General features: G+C 36.4%; 1 protein-coding gene across 1 annotated transcript in view; it reads left to right on the forward strand.

Moving 5' to 3' along the window:
* LOC141359408 (uncharacterized) overlaps positions 1-18114 on the forward strand; it is a 108788-nt gene that overhangs the window by 71757 nt on the left and 18917 nt on the right. Inside the window, exons 25-31 of the mRNA XM_073861810.1 lie at positions 345-518; positions 2129-2302; positions 6710-6880; positions 7124-7297; positions 12798-12971; positions 13139-13312; positions 13494-13667. Coding sequence (XP_073717911.1) covers positions 345-518; positions 2129-2302; positions 6710-6880; positions 7124-7297; positions 12798-12971; positions 13139-13312; positions 13494-13667 — 1215 coding nt within the window. The remainder of the gene's footprint in view (positions 1-344; positions 519-2128; positions 2303-6709; positions 6881-7123; positions 7298-12797; positions 12972-13138; positions 13313-13493; positions 13668-18114) is intronic.

Raw genomic sequence — 18114 nt, forward strand, 5'->3', positions numbered from 1 at the left:
ATATTTAAAGAAGAACATTTCTGGAAGGCATTAAACTTTTGTGAAAATCATGAAAAATGCTGGCGCTGACTGGCAACTTGTTTTTTTAAACGCTGGCGGCGAAAGAGTTAAAGAAACTACAGGAGACGTTGTGTTTTATATGAAGGTGGTTGAGCATGTATTATGCTAACTAGGTACTGTATGCTCTCTCAGTGACAATAAACTAGATTATTTTAAAGGGTACAGTAAGAAAACATTATATTCAGATGATTGTTATTCCACAGATTGTTATTATCCCCTGAAAGGATGATAAGAGCAGTGTTATTTAAAAAAAAATAAAAAAAAGTGTTAATTCTTTTCTCTAGACTCTCATGCTGTAGTATTGGAGAAGAAGGTTATGTTGCTTTATATTCAGCTGTGAGATCAAACCCATCACATCTGATAGAGCTGGATCTCAGTGGAAATGATCCTGGAGAATCAGGAGTCAAACTCATCTATGATTTAATACAAGATCACAAATGTGCACTGAAGAAAGTCAGGTGAGTATTCTCATAAAAATACACAGTCAGATTATTTATAAACAATTCCAGCTATTATAGAACCCAGGAAAGACACTTAAGGTTGTTTACAAAAATGAAAATTCCCTCATAATTTTCACTTAATAATCAAAATCATCAGCTGAACGCAATCAGAGTTATATTAAATATTATCCTAGCACAGCCTCCAGGGCTGCGTTCAGCCCCGACAAAACGTTGCACAACGTTTATTAAACAGAAACGGTGATGCATTGAACACCCTGTTGTGATGACGCAAGAGTTGCAACTACGTTAGCTGAGAGGCCATTCTTTGTGTTCTTTTTTAAATGTTTCTGAAGCCTGATGAAATCGTTATAAATGTGTGTTTAATACTGTAAAATATCGTTGATGTTAGAGTCACTGACCTTGCCATCCAGAATGAAAGACAACATTACAACTTGAACCCATTGAGCAAGCTGTCTCGTTACTATCGCGTGGTTTTATACATCTTGCCGCTGATTGGGCTGACATTTCTGACACACCCACCAAACAAAAGAAAACGCTTCTAAAACCTGTTGCATTCCGTTGCACACCGTTTCAAGGAAACATGTCGTTCAACCCGGAAACCGTAGCAAAACGTTGCGCACTGGTGTGAGTTTGACCGTGCCCTAGATGTAGACAAACGTATAATCTCATTGGTTCTTGAGTGTCATGTGATGAAACGGGAATATTACAACTAGTCACACTAGGCACACAAGAACCAATGAGAACTGACCAGGTGTGCTACACACATCCTGCAAAGTGAAGACAAAACTTTTTGATTTCCCCCTGGTGGCTGGCTGCAGTATAGGTCATAAACCTCACCCTCTGTAAACGCAATTGAGGTGAATTATACATAAAAAAAAAAACATTTCCAAATATGGTTTCTGTGATTTTAGTTATTTCTTATTACACTGATAAACACAAAAGTGCTTTTAAGTGATTGTTTTTCTAAGTTTGGTTTATGTTAGTTAGATGCAGTTTGACAACATGATTTGTGTGTCTGTAATTAAGTCAAATGGGAAAATAGGCGGGGCCTTGATACCTCAGTCTTTGGCTTCAAATGATCATCGTTACAGCTGCCATTTTGGGGATATTTAATGGACGACAAGTCTTCATAGACCTGCATTGTTCATTTTTGTACAAATGTGCCAAACATCATTTTTAGAGCCAATAGAACTGATATCACTCATATTGTCTGTTTACATTAACATACATTATATTAATTTTTAAATAAGCTAAAAATATTAATATTAGACCTCACTTCAGAACACATTTATCAACCTATTGTAAAGATTTAATTTATAATGGATGGATGTGCTAGTAATGGCTTAAAAACTAGAGCATATACAACTACAATAACACATACTCCAGGTACTCTGGTTTCCTCCCACAGTCTAAAGACATGCCGGTGAATTGGAGAGCCAGATGTGCTTTTCCTAACTTGTGCATCGATCACCTTATGGATTAACTAGTTCTCTCCATGAAAATATTCCTGGGTGCCCTGGAATTGTGTTAATAAATAAATAGATATTACAATTTTCAAACAATCTACTATATTATGTTGTGACAGATAATTCAACTTTTGTCTCCAGATTTTTACAGAGTCCTTCAGCAGAAGAAGGTCATCAGTATCTGAATAAAGTTGTTGGTAAAGAGATTTTACTCCAGAGAGATCTGAATCTGAATGAACATAAACTACAAGATTCAAGACTGCTACAGATCTGTGATCTACTGAAGGATAAACACTGTAGACTCAACACACTCATGTGAGTATAAAGTCAAGACATTTTTTAATACCATGGGTTTTAATGAAGAAGAAATTATTAATTTAAGTGTATTGTTATTGTAACGTGATTGCTGGTTTATTTGTCTTGTGTTGAAATGAGTTTGTGAATGAAGTAAACATCTAGATTACGTATGTTACCTTGGTTCCCTGAGAAAGGGAACGAGATCATGAAATGACACTATGGGGATACGCCAGCAGGCTGTCTAAATCTCAATCACTGATTTATATTTTAATATATTTTCCATGAATGTGTATTAAATGAATACCATAACGTCTATTATCTTTATTTCATAGTGTATATTTATGATAGAGCATTTATCCAATCATATTTTAGCCAGCAGCTGACATCATGTGTGCCATGGTCAAAGAAATCTGCCTTTTCTCCACAAAGAAGAACTATTAATATATTCCTGCAAAGCCTTAACTAGACATAAGAGGTAAAGTCTTTCATGGTCCGACAACTTGTGAGGAGGAAGATGAAATGCCTGTAGAACTAAGGGTTCAGGTTGGAACCTTTGGAATTAAACACAATATCAAGTTAAGAATGATTCTAATATTCTCTGGAGCAAACTTCAAACAAGATGGGGATATAGAAAGCACCTGTAAGGGCCAATCCCATTTCTCTGTCTTACCCCTTCCCCTTCCCCTACCACTTCGTCTTACCCCTAGCCCTTGTTCCTCAAAACCAAGTGTTAAGTGCTAGGGGTGAAAACATACCCCTATGAAATGAGACACCGCTTGGTTACGGTTACGTCATCATACATCGACGTTTGCTGGCTGCAACATCACCAGACGCGACAAATGTTGATCACAAACTTCCAAGATGCCGAGTGCAAGTGTAAGCGAAAGTGAATCAGCCGCCGAGTTTCTTCTGGCGTCCCTGTGTGATACAGGACGGTATACGTAAAGCACGTACCGATGTCTCCAAAGCAAGTAGTGTTATGCACTGATATCAAACGAAATTCGCTGCTAACGTTAATGGAATTTAGTTAAAACTGTAAACAAGCATGCAGTCCATTCATGGCTAGTTAGAGAAATACAGGAATGTTGTGCAAATCAGCAAATACGGGAATGTTGTGCAAATCAGCAACGTAACGTTAGCGTAGCAAACTAGCGAAATTTTAAAACATTTAAATTAAGAACATAATTCAAATATATATGAACAGGACTGTGTAGAGCACAAAACAAGACGTTAGTAATTTTTAAATTAATTATTAAGCCGAAAATACTTACATTTTTGCCGGTTGCGCAGGGTATTCTGGGTACCCCTTGGTTTCAAGTAAGCTCGCGGAAATTCTTGGTATCAAGGGGTATCTACCACTTGCCCTTAGCCCTACCCCTTGATCAAAACGAGAATTGGGATAGCCCTTACTCTCACGTGAACGTGCAAAACTAAGGGGTAGGGGTAAGGGGAAGGGGTAAGACAGAGAAATGGGATTGGCCCTAAATCTCCTCCTCAGAGAGGTAATGACAAGCAAAAAAGTCAGCTTAAGGATACATGTTTGTCTGAAGCTGACTGTAAAGGTTCGAAGGGAGCTAAAGAAAGCCCTTCTAAAGCGGGTCGCACACAGGACGCACAGCTCAGCGCCGCGCCGTTCTAAAAAACTCAACACATTGCTTTCTATGAGTATACGCACACCGGTGTGACAGGTGGCGCCTGTTTGCGCCACCTAGAAACGACTCAGGAAGTTGTTCAAATCCCTGTCGCGCCACAGAGCGCCACTCATAGTTTACATAGTTTAACATTAAATAACATCATATTTGTCCCAAATCATTAACGATTAACATTGGCTGCTAACATATGTTTTGCATTTTGAAATAGACGCTATCAATACCTCAGAGTTGTCCTAGAAGCGACACGGCGCGTCAAGGTTACAGCCTCCAAAGGTCGCATTTGTAGGCTGCATACGTCATCAAGACTGCCTTAATTCTGAATATTAACAATTATAAAGTTGACTATTATTTTTAGTTAATTGTAAATTGTTGTAATATGCCTATGACTTGTGAATGTAATTCTCTGAAATAGACCAAGCTGGATGACGTATGCAGCCTGAATATGCGACCTCCGGAGGCTGCAGCCTTCAGATTGAGAAACTGCCATATTCCTCAGGTCTGTCTTTACTTAGAAATAAAAGCAAACTCTAGCCATGTTTCCATCGACATGTTTTTATCCGAATTAAGTGATATCGAAAGAAAAATGCCTTATGGAAACAGTAAAATTCGACTGAATTTCATGAATATCGACTCAAAAAAAAAAAAAATAAGTTCGCTCTCATTGGATTTTATCTTGATCGATATATGGCTTATGCGATAAACGCTGATGGAAACGTTATTTGACGAATAAATAATGATTTGCGATTAAGGTTTAGGTGATTTTATGGTTGCAACCCGCACACAAAACAAAAAAGAAAAAGTTTTAGGTCTGCTCTGGTGGCACACATGGTGTGTGTCAACAAAGTCAGATGTAAAGGACAAACGACGAGACGAGATTAATTTTAAATTTAAGTTACCAGAGAAAATAACGGCTATTTTAGAGCTGAAGATCTTTGCCCGAACCCGACGGGTTCAGGCTTCATTTCTAACATTTTACACGGGCTTGTGCTCCGCTTTTGCTGCTGGATGCACTATCAGTAAGCGCAGGACCACGCTGAAGCCATTTACAGTGGATTTAATAATTTCCTCAACAAAAATGTAGCCTAATCAAATGCTAAGGGCGCCGCCGACCCCTTGGGGCGTCCGTGCGCCCAAATTATTATTTTTTTTTAATATATGTATATAAACATTTAACTATAAATATTTAATTTTGCACAAGAAAACAGCAGTTATTGATGAATTATTAGTAGCATATAATCTCGGAAGATCGTGCTTGTTAAATAGCTTTGGCTATACTGCACTGAAGCGGCAGTTTAAAATATAAACCCAGAATTCAGCAAATGTCAAGAACAAGAAAACGGAAACAACAATCAGACAGAGACGTGGAATTTACATAATGTTACACAAGACCATGTTTAAATTTCAATGTTTCTACACAGAAATACCAACTTGTACACTTTGTTTGGTATTAATAAGCTGCGCATTGGAGTGCTGGCCGTGGTGCTGAAGACGCGCTCAGACACAGTACTGGTGGCACATGCACAGATATTTACGTGCAACCTATTGGAAACTATTATTCGTTATTATATAATTATTATTCGTTATTTTACTTTATTACTTCCACTTAAGAAGAGTTCAGCACTTTTTTATTTCAATATTTCTCTTTATATAAATACTATTTTGTATTTAAATCTATAATTTCATTATTTTACTAACCCAACTAACTCTCACCTGCGCTTTCCGATAGGTTGCACGGAAGGGGAAAAGTATTCTTCCCCTTGAGAAGAGTTGTGCACTTTTAAACTTTTTTAAAAAATATATCTCTTAAAAAAATTTCTTCTTTTTAAAAGCTATAATTTCGTTATTTTACTAACCCAACTAATGACTCCTCCGCTTTCCAATAGATTGCACGTAAATATCTGTGTATGTGCCATCACGCGTCTTCAGCACCGCGGGGAGCAGCCAGCACTCCAATGTGCAGCTTATTAATACCAGACAAAGTTGGTATTTCCGTCCAGAAACATTGAAATTTAAACATGGTTCGTGTAACGTAATTTAAATCCTGCATCTCTGTCTGATTGTTGTTTCCGTTTTCTTGTTCTTGACGTTCGCTGAATTCTGGGTTTATATTTTAAACTGCCTTTTCAGTGACAATGTCAAGATCAAATGCCTGAGTGACAGGGTATTGTGTGTATGTGTGCGTGTGTGCATGCGTGTGTTTCCAAAATATTTTCAAAATTAAGAAAAACTAGACAAAGCTGTGCATTTTTTTCTGTGTAAGTTTATGAACAAAATGATTCTAAAGGGCACCAGGTGAAGTCTTGCCTAGGGCAGCAAATTGGCCAGGGCCGGCCCTGCTGATAAACAAAGCAGAGGTATCAAGCAATCAAAGCACTCAGCTGAAGAAAGCTGACAGACAGTGTCCGCCTGGCGTTTTCAGCTGTGTTTAAAAGCTTTGGTGTGCACACCCCCTAACACATTCTAATGACTGACTGCCCATATTTGTAAGACAGACAAACAATATTTGGACAAACAAATAACAAATAAGGTTTGCTGAAATGGCAGAAGCTAACATGCTATGTTTACACTTTCCTTTTATACCTTCTGGTTCTGCAGTCACTTATGTCATCTCTCCACACCTTTATAAGGGCTTCGTAGTTGTACTAAGATTTCACATTCCCATAGTGTCATTTCATGAAGCAGCATTGAAGTTCCTTCGAAACTGAGTCTTATAATACACACCCATGATAAGAGTGTTGTGTATAAATGAAGTTTGTGTTGTGTAATATTTCAGATTAAGTGGTTGTGGTCTAACAGAAGAAAGTTGTTCAGCTTTAGCTTCAGTTTTAAGATCAAAGCCCGGTCTAAAAGAGCTCGACATGAGCAACAATAATCTACAGGATTCAGGAGTCAAGAAACTTCACAACGGATTAGAAAATACAAACTGTCAACTACACAAACTCAGGTAACAACATTACATCAACAAATGTCTTTGTGTGGGATTATTAAAGTTTTAAAAAAAAGTATTAAATTATTAAATAAAAACGTTCTGTTTTCGTAACAAATAAATCATTGTAAACTACTGTAGTAAACTAAAAAAGAAGATTTGATTCTGTTTTCAGTAATAAAGAATTATTTTTCACGCTATAGAATTTGAAGAAAAATACATTCAAGATAAAAATGGATAATCATTATTTTGTGTGTCTAGACTCTCAGACTGCAGTATTGGAGAAGAAGGTTATGTTGCTTTATATTCAGCTGTGAGATCAAACCCTTCACATCTGACAGAGCTGGATCTCAGTGGAAATGATCCTGGAGAATCAGGAGTTAAACTCATCTATGATTTAATACAAGATCCTAAATGTGCACTGAAGAAAGTCAGGTAAGTCATGTTGAATAAGGATAATTATTTATAGAGATATTAATTTAATATTCTAATGACTCAATCATGGGCCTACATTTAATTTAACAGTTGGGGGGACAATAAACATCATTTTTGAAGTTGACACAAATAATGTTACTAAAATTGTACTTATAAGGATACTGTATATGTACACAAAGAAAAGCTTTACTATTATTTTAAGTGTAGTATGGAGACAATGCCATTATCCTTCTCATAGTTTTTCATAAAGTTGACACGGTACCAAAAATTCAGTAGTCTGTACGAATACCAGTTAAACTTCACGGTTCTCTAGTTAATGAATAAAGTTCAATATCAATATAAAATAATAATATAAAGCATTGCCATTTTGTATTTTTTTACATTTATATATTAGGTATAAAATGTATTTGTTGGTGAGAGGTTTAGCAGCTGTTGTCTGTGTGTGTTTGCTGATGAACCTCATCCTCAGTCACAAGAAATATAGTAAACTTGAGTAAGACAACTGATTGAACATAGATGCATATATACACAACATTAGATGACTGACAACAGGTGAATTTGCATTCATAAATAACAAAACTGAGCTTTTATTACAAGTAGAAAAGACTACATAGATTATAGTACCTGCATATTAAAGATAAAACAACGAACATTGCTAGACGTAGTTTCATTATTTTCTAATATACATGTTGTATATACACTCACCTAAAGGATTATTAGGAACACCTGTTCAATTTCTCATTAATGCAATGGTGTAATGGTGTGGGTGATGTTTTCTTGGCACACTTTAGGCCCCTTAGTGGCGATTGGGCATCGTTTAAATGCCACGGCCTACCTGAGCATTGTTTCTGACCATGTCCATCTCTTTATGACTACCATGTACCCATCCTCTGATGGCTACTTCCAGCAGGATAATACACCATGTCACAAAGCTCGAATCATTTCAAATTGGTTTCTTGAACATGACAATGAGTTCACTGTACTAAAATGGTCCCCACAGTCACCAAATCTCAACCCAATAAAGCATCTTTGGGATGTGGTGGAACGGTAGCTTCTTGCCCTGGATGTGCATCCCACATATCTCAATCAACTGCAAGATGCTATCCTATCAATATGGGCCAACATTTATAAAGAATGCTTTCAGCACCTTGTTGAATCAATGCCACGTAGAATCAAGGCAGTTCTGAAGGCAAAAGGTGGTCAAACACAGTATTAGTATGGTGTTCCTAATAATCCTTTAGGTGAGTGTACATTTTGTATATAGGTCATCAAAAAGCCTCTGCTGTGTAAAACTAGAAAACCTCTGTTTTTTTTTTCATTTATTTTACCCCTGTAAAAGTTTATAAAGCATTAAATGGTTAATAAGGACACCTACTTGTATGAGCATAGGCACCACTTGTAAAAGACTAAATGCTAGTTTGTAATAGGGCATACAAAATGAGGTGTCGGTTAAAACACCATGAAACTGACACAGTATCTATTTCAACATTTCATTTCACCAATGCCAGTACATATTTCATGTGTAAACACCTGTGGTTATGGCTGCGGCTGTGGTTGTTTAACTTAAATGCAAAGTAAACAATTAGATAAATCAATAAACAACGTACAAAATATTTCAAACAATTAGGTAGAGATAACAAAACTTACATTACACACAGCTTAAGCACCACAGAGAAAGCATCAGGAACAAAGTAGAGTGTGAACTGCTACACTACCAAACACACAATTGAAGAGTCTACTAATTAAAGCATAACTAAACCCCTGGACTCCACCCACTGGCAATATTTTTTTAAAAATTGACAAAACAAGATGGTTTTATACTGCCAAGGGCATGGTGGGTATCAATGGTAAATGTACTGCATTTAAATAGTGCTTTCATAGACCCATGGCCATCCAAAGCTCTTTACATATTGCCTCACATTCACACACTCACTCACAGATTTATACACCAACGGCAGTGTCAGCCATTTAAGGCGCCATCCAGCTTGTCGGGAGCAGCTGGGGTTAGGTGTCTTGCTCAAGGACACTTCGATACTTGGTCAGGTGGAGCCGGAGATTAAACCACCTACCTTCCGATTTGTAGACAACCTACATGAACCACTGCCGCCCAATGGCGAGGTGAGCTCCTACCAAGGGCGTTGTAAGCTCGTACAGCACCTAGTACCGTAACATCCAATAGGAAAATTCAACTGCAGTAGCCACGTTCATCCTGAAGAGGGCAGCACTCAGATGTTTTTACACCATATATTGTAACATTGAAACACTTTATACCCAAAGGTCAAAAAAGTTAAGGTTTAGTTACTCTTTAAGTTCATATAGGCTCCAGTTTTTCTTTTTGGGAGGAGCTTCCAATGACCTAAAAGATCTAATTTGAATTTTCTACACCACTGGTACCATACTAACATGTTGGAGATGAAGCAGGCAGAGGCAGTGGATCCACATGCAGCAGACTTATTATAATAGCATAAAACAGAATAAACAAACCACCAAAATCCTGATAAGTAATCCATCAAGACAAGACACAGCTAAATCTATTCACATACTATATAGTAGGTGAAAAGCAGTAGGCGAGGCGAGTAGTATGTCGGAATATGTAGTATTCCAAAAACAGTATGCAAAAAGTACCCGGATGATCATCTGCTTCCAGTTAGATTTCGAAGCATGTATACGATGGACACTTCACTATCCCATGATGCCACAGGAGCATGGCCGTAGCTACCATTGAGGACACCGAGGTCATGTCCTCTGTAATTTTTTCTTGAACTTTCGTTTCATTTTGATGTGAAAATAGCTGACGAGACAATCTTTGCATCTACGGATCATCACGTGCAGTGATGGAAATAACGGCGTTATATATAAACGTTGTTTCCTTACAGCATTACTTAAAATGCTGCGCATTAGTATAAATAATCTCACTGAAGCGAGTAAACTCTCATTAGACAGGCAATGTTTTTCTCTTGCGTGTGTTGAGGGGTGGGAAACACATAACTGATGATGATTGGCCTGTGTATGTTAGAGGGGGTGGGACACCCACATAATCAATGATGATTGGCTGAATTTCCATCATTAGCCAACCAGAAGCAGGATTAGCTCATACACTACATACAAAGTCCGAGCAGTGCCGTGTTGCCAACTTGTTGATGACTTTGTCGCTAGATTTAGCAACTTAAAAAAGCGAAAAAGGACAAATCTAGCGATCTTTTCTGTCGTGGTTGGAGACTGACGCGAGAGCATGTATCATTCTCTACACTCAACGAGTAGCAGGTGCTGCTAGACAATCACAAGCAGCCCGGTCCTCACGTGCAGTCCGCCCGAGTCCCTCACATCCACAACGACAGAGCGATGGAAGTACAACAAGCTCAAAGGTAGCGGTCGCAAACACAAAGTATAATAAGCACTGCTTCTATACAAGAATAGTATGCAAGAGAGGCAAGAATGTTTGTGTAACATGCAACGTAAGAAAGAGTCTCTCCACGTCTGTAATTCTAATCTAATAAAGCAAATGAAAATGAAAAGGCTGCAACAAACTTAACTATCATTTGGAAAGACAGCAAAAGATGAGCAGAGAAGAAGGGAAGATGAGAAAGTTAAAGGTTATGCAGCAAATAGCCTACAATATGGGATGCAATACGGCTACCAATGAGATTAAAACCTACACTACTGCTCAAAAGTTTAAGGTCACTTAACTAAAATATTAACTATGGTCTTAAAATCATTAAATCTGAAGGCTTATGGTTAAATGCTTGAAATTACTTTTGTAGACAAAATATAGCTGTGCCAAACAGATTCGTTTTTGTTATTAGAAACCAAAAAATATATTTTTTGAAATAGATGGCTTGCACTGAATATTGAAGAAAAAGCAGCCACTAAGAGCCCATATTATATATATAAACTCCTTCTATACTCTTAAAAATTCATCCTAAATTGAAAATTTAAGAAACTTCTTGAAAAAAATAGTTTTGCAGTTTCTAGGCAAAGGGTGACTTACACTTCAGATGATGAAATGTAACCATTGATTTATTTTGGATGCTTTTAGTCACCAACAAAATTCTCACAGACACAATTACATTTTGTGCTATGTCGTATTTTGGACATGTTTATTATTATTCTGTAATATGGAAAAAATGTAAATAATAAAAAAGTCCTCGGTATTTGAAAAATCCTGGCTACGGCCTTGCACAGGAGCGGAGTTATGCAACGAAGAAGAAGAGGTGAAAGCAGTGATGCCATTTTCATGCTGGTATGACATGACATGATGACGACGTATGTCACGTGATGTATCAAGGATGTAGCATGTCCGAATCACATTCATACTATAGTACCTACTGTTTTAACAGTCAGTAAGTAAGTACTTCATCTCATTCAGTACCTGATGAATAGTATGCGGTTTCAGACGCAGCCTAGGGCTAAATACACAGAGTAATCAGGGATAACAAGACACACCTGGGGAACAATCAGCACACAGACCAATAAACAAAATAACTACTCAAAACTACAGACGTGGCTGACAAAAACAGAACTTCAAAATCAGGGCATGAAACAGGGATACACAGAATAGAACTGTGACACTTACCATTAAGTTCACATTAGCATTAAAATATTCTGTAACACTCATAATGCAAACACAAAGCAAAACTGAAGCTCATCTGCTTGAACTTAAATTAATCCAGATTTTTTTTTATTTGCCTTAAATTTGTATTTCTAATGCATCTTTACACGATTCTGAGGAGTTTAAAGTTCCTGCATTATAATAGCGATTCCCATTTACTCTCATTGAAACCAAAAAACACAAAATACCTCTTTCTGTTGATTTGAGCAACGTATAGTGAGTAAATAATAAATAAAAAATAATAAAAAAGCAAATATTTGAATAAACAAACCTTTAAGAAAGTAAAAGGAGTAAAATGGTTTTTAACAGCACTGAAGCAATGACAATATTTATCGTGATCTGTGTGTAGTGGCCGTTTGTCAATAAACAAAAGAAAATTTAACTTAAATCAAACCATCAAACGACACCATCTAGCACCCTGGGCAGGTGATGTACGCAGGTAAGAAATAAATCAAATTCAAGCTGGATTCAGGATTGTGGCTGGTTTATTTGTTCCCACTGAGCAAACAATACAGCATCTCTCACGCTGGTAAAAAAAACCCATATGCCTGTCACCCAGGTGCTATAGGACACCTCCTACTTCCTACCTATATTCACCTTTACCTGTGCTGTGCCCACTACTGCCCTCAGGTGTATAAATCAAATATTGTAATTATTAAACTGAACAAAAATAAAGACAAAACATAAACAAAAAAGACAATTAACTAAACAAACAACAAAAAGAATAATGTCAAAATATATATTACTAATATGAGCAAATCATAATAGTACACAAATTAATTAGCAAAATTATAACAAAATTACCATTACTTGAATACCAACTAATGTGGCTCCAACACTGTTTTTCCTATATCTCAAGTTTAGTTTAATTACACTTTCTGTTTTCTTCAGGTTATTGAAAAGTTCTTCTGCAGCTGAAGGCTTCAAGTATCTGAGTGAAACTCTTGGTATAAATCCTTTACTCCAGAGAGATCTGAATCTGAATGATCATAAACTAAACAACACAAGAGTGAAACAGATCTGTGATCTACTGAAGGATAAACACTGTAGACTCAACAAACTCAGGTAAGGATTGAAATACTCTTTTAGATTTCATCTAACTTTGTGTGACATCTGATTCTGATGAAGACAGTCATGAAGAAGATTAGTTTAACTTGTTTGTTCTTCTGCTCTTTTAGATGTTTGTTGTGTCTGAATTAAACTAAATTATTTTTTGTTTTCTTTCTCTTTAGTTTGAATAACAGCTGTATTACAGCAGAAGGTTGTGCTGATCTGATATCAGTATTTAGGTTAAATCCTTCACATATAAGAAATCTGGATCTGAGTGGAAATAAACTTGAAGACTCAGGAATGAAGATGATCTCTGATCTGTTGAGAAATCCACAATGCAAACTACAGACACTCAGGTACATATTTATAATGATGTATGTCTTTCCATTGTAATGAAATATTAACAATGCAACTATATATTAGTACTATATAGTACATCGTTTATCTTTTTGAGATTCCAGTTTTTATAATCTTAGTATTGAAATGAAAACTAAACAAATGAAATAACTAATCAGAAGCTTAATTATTTATTTCTAGACTCTCAGACTGTAGTATTGGAGAAGAAGGTTATGAAGCTTTATGTTCAGCTTTGAGATCAAATCCATCACATCTGATAGAGCTGGATCTCAGAGGAAATGATCCTGGAGAATCAGGAGTCAAACTCATCTATGATTTAATACAAGATCAAAACTGTGCACTGAAGAAAGTCAGGTGAGTAGAGCTTTTAAATATTACATATTAGACACTGGTCAGGGCCCAACTTTAACGCATGTCAGGGACAAGTAAATGTTTGGATGGGAGAGAGAGAGCTTTCATAAACAAAAGTTAATGTTTTAATGACCCACCTGCTATTAATAAATGTTATTTTGTGTTATCCGACCTGCAAGTTCCCGTGAGCAATGCATCATGGTGTACAGATCCTGTCATGTGAATCTAGTAAAAAACATGGTGTGCAGATATCTCTCTTTGATGGTCAATTTTATGTTGTGGCTGAAACAAAATCAAATAAATGATGGCGTGTAAAACAACATTATATTATGGATGGGTTGCACCAACAAGTATTAAATTAAGCAGAGTTTAGAGCTAATCTAGGGTTTGTTGATCTCAGTTTAATTTGAATTTGAGTTGAGTTGTGTTGCACCACTTAAATTTAAACACAGATTAACAAGTTATAAATTAAAACTTTAACCTGTATTACAACCTGTGATGAATTTGCCGGTGTAATTAAACAGCAACAACGTTGATGTTGTCATTCAAAAAAGGAAATAAACAGTTTATGCAGGAAAAGGAAATGTAATTTTTGTATTATAAATCACTACAGACATCTAATCTAAAAGGCTGATTCAAATAAAAACATTTGACGATCTATTAAAACAATCTATTGTATTGATTAACAGAGCAATGTGGCAGGATATATTGCAAAGCTCAGATATTGTGATATAAAAAAAATTTTAAAAGATGTGCCGATGCATTTGTCATGAAGTGCCGCCATGTGTCCGTTCATTCACTGCCCTTCAGTTTCTGACTGGAGCGCGTGTGACATTAGAGAAGCGTATATGAGCATTGGTAGCTGTCACCTGTGCTGTTAATAAAGCAATAAGCCCCGCAAAGCAGTGGGTTACCAGTGCATTTTATAAGGGGCGTTGTTAGGCATGACGTGAAGCGTAGTAAAACCCCCTTAGCTGTTATAAAATGCACTGTAACACCACTGCTTTGCGGGGCTTATTGCTTTTATAAAACGGTAACTTCATATGCATAGCAGGATTTCATAAAATAAAACACAAATAAGTTGTAATTATATTAGTAGGCTACAAATATTACTTTTCCGCCAAACAAAGTAGTTCCTCAGAATCAAGTGTGGCTGAAACAGAGCATAGTTCCCAAGCAACACAGACACAGCAAATACACAATGAAAATATGATTTAAGACTGTGATGTTTATTTTTACAAATCAACATTTATCTAATTTATACATTAACATTTATATCGTGCAGCTAGGGCTGAACGATTTGACCTGAAATCAAAACCTCGGTTAATTTAACATTTGACATCGGTTACGATTAATGAGCGATTATTATAATTTTTTGCCTCATAGTTCGCTGGCAAGGTTTGCATTTTAAATATGCTCAGATATTAAAGGTGGGGTATATTTTTCTATTGAAAGGGCATTTGTTGTTATCTTTTTTTATTTTAAAATAATAAAGTGAAGAGGAAAGTATTAGTTGTTAAGGTTATTTACTGAACATTTTGACTTCAACTGAAATCAAAGCACACATTGCTTGAAATAAAAACAGTCACATTTTAGTTTACTGTATACTTCAAGTTTCCTAAAGAAAAGTAGAAAATAAATAACTTATTTTTAAGTCTAGTACTTAAGGGCTCCAGACTAACTTTTTTGTTATTAGGAGTACTGTACCCCCTGACTGAAAATTTTAGGAGCACAAGCAAGAAATTTAGGGCACACCTTAAATCAGCCTGCAATGCAATTATTCACATTTCCCCCAAAAATAACTGCATTACTGAAAAATACTAAATAGACTTGACCATATGCAGTTGCTGCACATGTTATTATGCACAATTGATGAAACTTTCAGAATAGGAACTTATGAACCAAAGATTCTTACAACCCACATGACTAATTCTAGCCATAAGATACACAATAAGTTATATCCAGATAATGATATGAGTGGCATGGTAATTGTATCCTTTGCACGTTTCTTGTCGTCTATTCAGTTTTCCTTAACTGGGCACTGCTATATAAGACATTTACTCTCATCTATAATGTTTCTGCTGTTAATGTAGACTAGAAGGTCTCCCGTTCTCTCTTTCTCTCATGTCTGCCATGTCTAAACCTGCTTGTCCGCGTCTTCTCGCGATTCTGAGGTATGTTATGACTTTACCCGGGCTGCGTAGACTCATCTGTAGATTCAACTGAGCGCAAGGTGAAATAAAACTTTTACGCGTCATGCAGATTTGCGGTAAAAACCTGATCGTGCATTCCGTTGTTTTGTCACGGTTGCCCGCACATACGCAAGTTTTTCTTTGGCACTAGATGATCTGCTCAGTTAACACAGTGTTTGCGTTCTCCTCCATGTGTCTCTATGCTACTGACTGGATGGGGCGGAGCCACGTAACCTCACACGCGGTAGTATGTTTTAAAGGGAAAGTTTTAACAGGATTAAAAACCAAAAATAACCAACATGATAAAATAGGGTCGGTTACAGTTTCTGAATTTCAGTTTTGATTAATTATCAATTAATCGTGCAGCCCTACGTGCAACTGTTGAAGTGAAGATCAAATACGCTTGTAAGCATGCTTAACTCTTTCCCCGTCAACTTTTTTTTTTTAAGTTGCCACCCAGTTTTAGTTTATTGCCTTACAGAAAAATTATCTTCTCTAAATAAACATAAAATATCAAATGAAAAAACAGACCATCAGCTGTCAAACAACAACAACAAAAAAACGTTTCATCCTACCTTAATTTGTTCTATTATCAACTCTCAATTTTTCAGCTTAAAGCAGAGATAACCATTTTAGTGAATAACTTTTGTAAGAGATCAGATTCAGAGCCTGATCAAAACACGTTGTTTTTAGTGTTGAGTGAATGCGTCAGTGTTTAAGTTGGGTAAGATCGCCACCCAGTGGATAGCGGAAATATGAATTTGAGATAGAAACACCTCAGGGAACGTTTTCTCTTAATCGAGGAGATGACTCAACAATATTTATTGACATTTATCTGGATATCGCCATTAATTGTGCAATTGTAGACAAATAAAAAATATGATTAAAGACTGTGGTGTTTAGTTTCATAAATCAATACGCCGCAACAGTGGCGTGGGTTTACCGGGGTATTTTATCACGGCTTAGAACGCGTTTCAACCAATCAGAATGAAGAACCAGAACTGACATTTTATAATAATCTTTTTGAGCCACCAAACTCACTCTGTTGAGACATTATAATAAGCGCATCTTTGAATAGTGCTACCACGCTCGCGGGGTCTGTTTCTGATGATTTAGCCACACATTTAAAAAATATTTAAACCTCCTCATGCAAGTTTAAAGTTAATCCTTAACTGAGATTTAAAACAGAGTTTTATGTAATGGAGCAGCAGGATTAAAGAAGATCTAGTTTTACTGTAAAATTTAAACCTGGATCAAAATGACAGTTTAAATGTAACCGTGATTAATTGTAAGCAGGTTTTAGAGTTCGGTGCAACAGAATGATTAAATAAGCTTTGATTTAAACCAGATTTAGTAACCAGATTTCTTGGTGCAACCCACCCTATGAGAAGTGTACAAATATTTTCATTTCGCTTTGAAACTATGGCTGGACAAATTAGACTGGGGCAGACAGCCATAGTTAAATAAATGGGAACACATCAGACACAAATGTCAGATATATGAAATTTGTTCAAGCTGCATATGTTTTCTACAAACCATAAATTTGATTACTTTTGGCTACTTTAGCCATAATCCAGTGTTATCTCACTTTCTTTTAGAAACAATTTACATATCTGATTTCTAACTGGCGTTCTTACTGACATACATTCTTCAAGACCGGACCATTTAACTGCGGTATAAATTCACCTGAATACTGGAACCATTTGTCATAATCTAACTCAATACTACATTCGATCAATGAGAAGTACAGTATGTGAAGTGATATAACATGACAATATCAATATGATGTTGAGATGTAAAGTGATGTTGTTGTGTTTGTAGATTATTGAAGAGTCCAGCTGCAGAAGAAGCTTTTGTTCATTTCAATAAAATCTTTAAAGAAAATCCATTGCTGGTTAAAGAACTGAATCTGAGTAGTAATAAACTGGGAGATCTGGATGGAGAGAAACTCTCAGCTCTATTGATGGATTCTCATAGTAAAGTGAAGAAAATCATGTGAGTTGACTCTTCATACAGTACAGTATAGTACAGACTGTCAGATGTATTAGTAGATGATGATGATGTTGTTGTTTCTTCTGTTTAGACTGAATAATTGTATGCTGACAGAGAAACAATGTTCAGCTATAGCTGCTGTTCTCTCCTGTGTGAAAGAGATTGAGATGAACAACAGTCGTCTGATGGATTCAGGAGTCAAACAGATCTGTGACGAACTCAAGAAACCTCAATGTCAACTACAGATACTCGGGTGAGGAAACATC

Source organism: Misgurnus anguillicaudatus, chromosome 23 (assembly GCF_027580225.2).
Source record: "Misgurnus anguillicaudatus chromosome 23, ASM2758022v2, whole genome shotgun sequence".
In the NCBI taxonomy this organism is placed as follows: domain Eukaryota; kingdom Metazoa; phylum Chordata; class Actinopteri; order Cypriniformes; family Cobitidae; genus Misgurnus; species Misgurnus anguillicaudatus.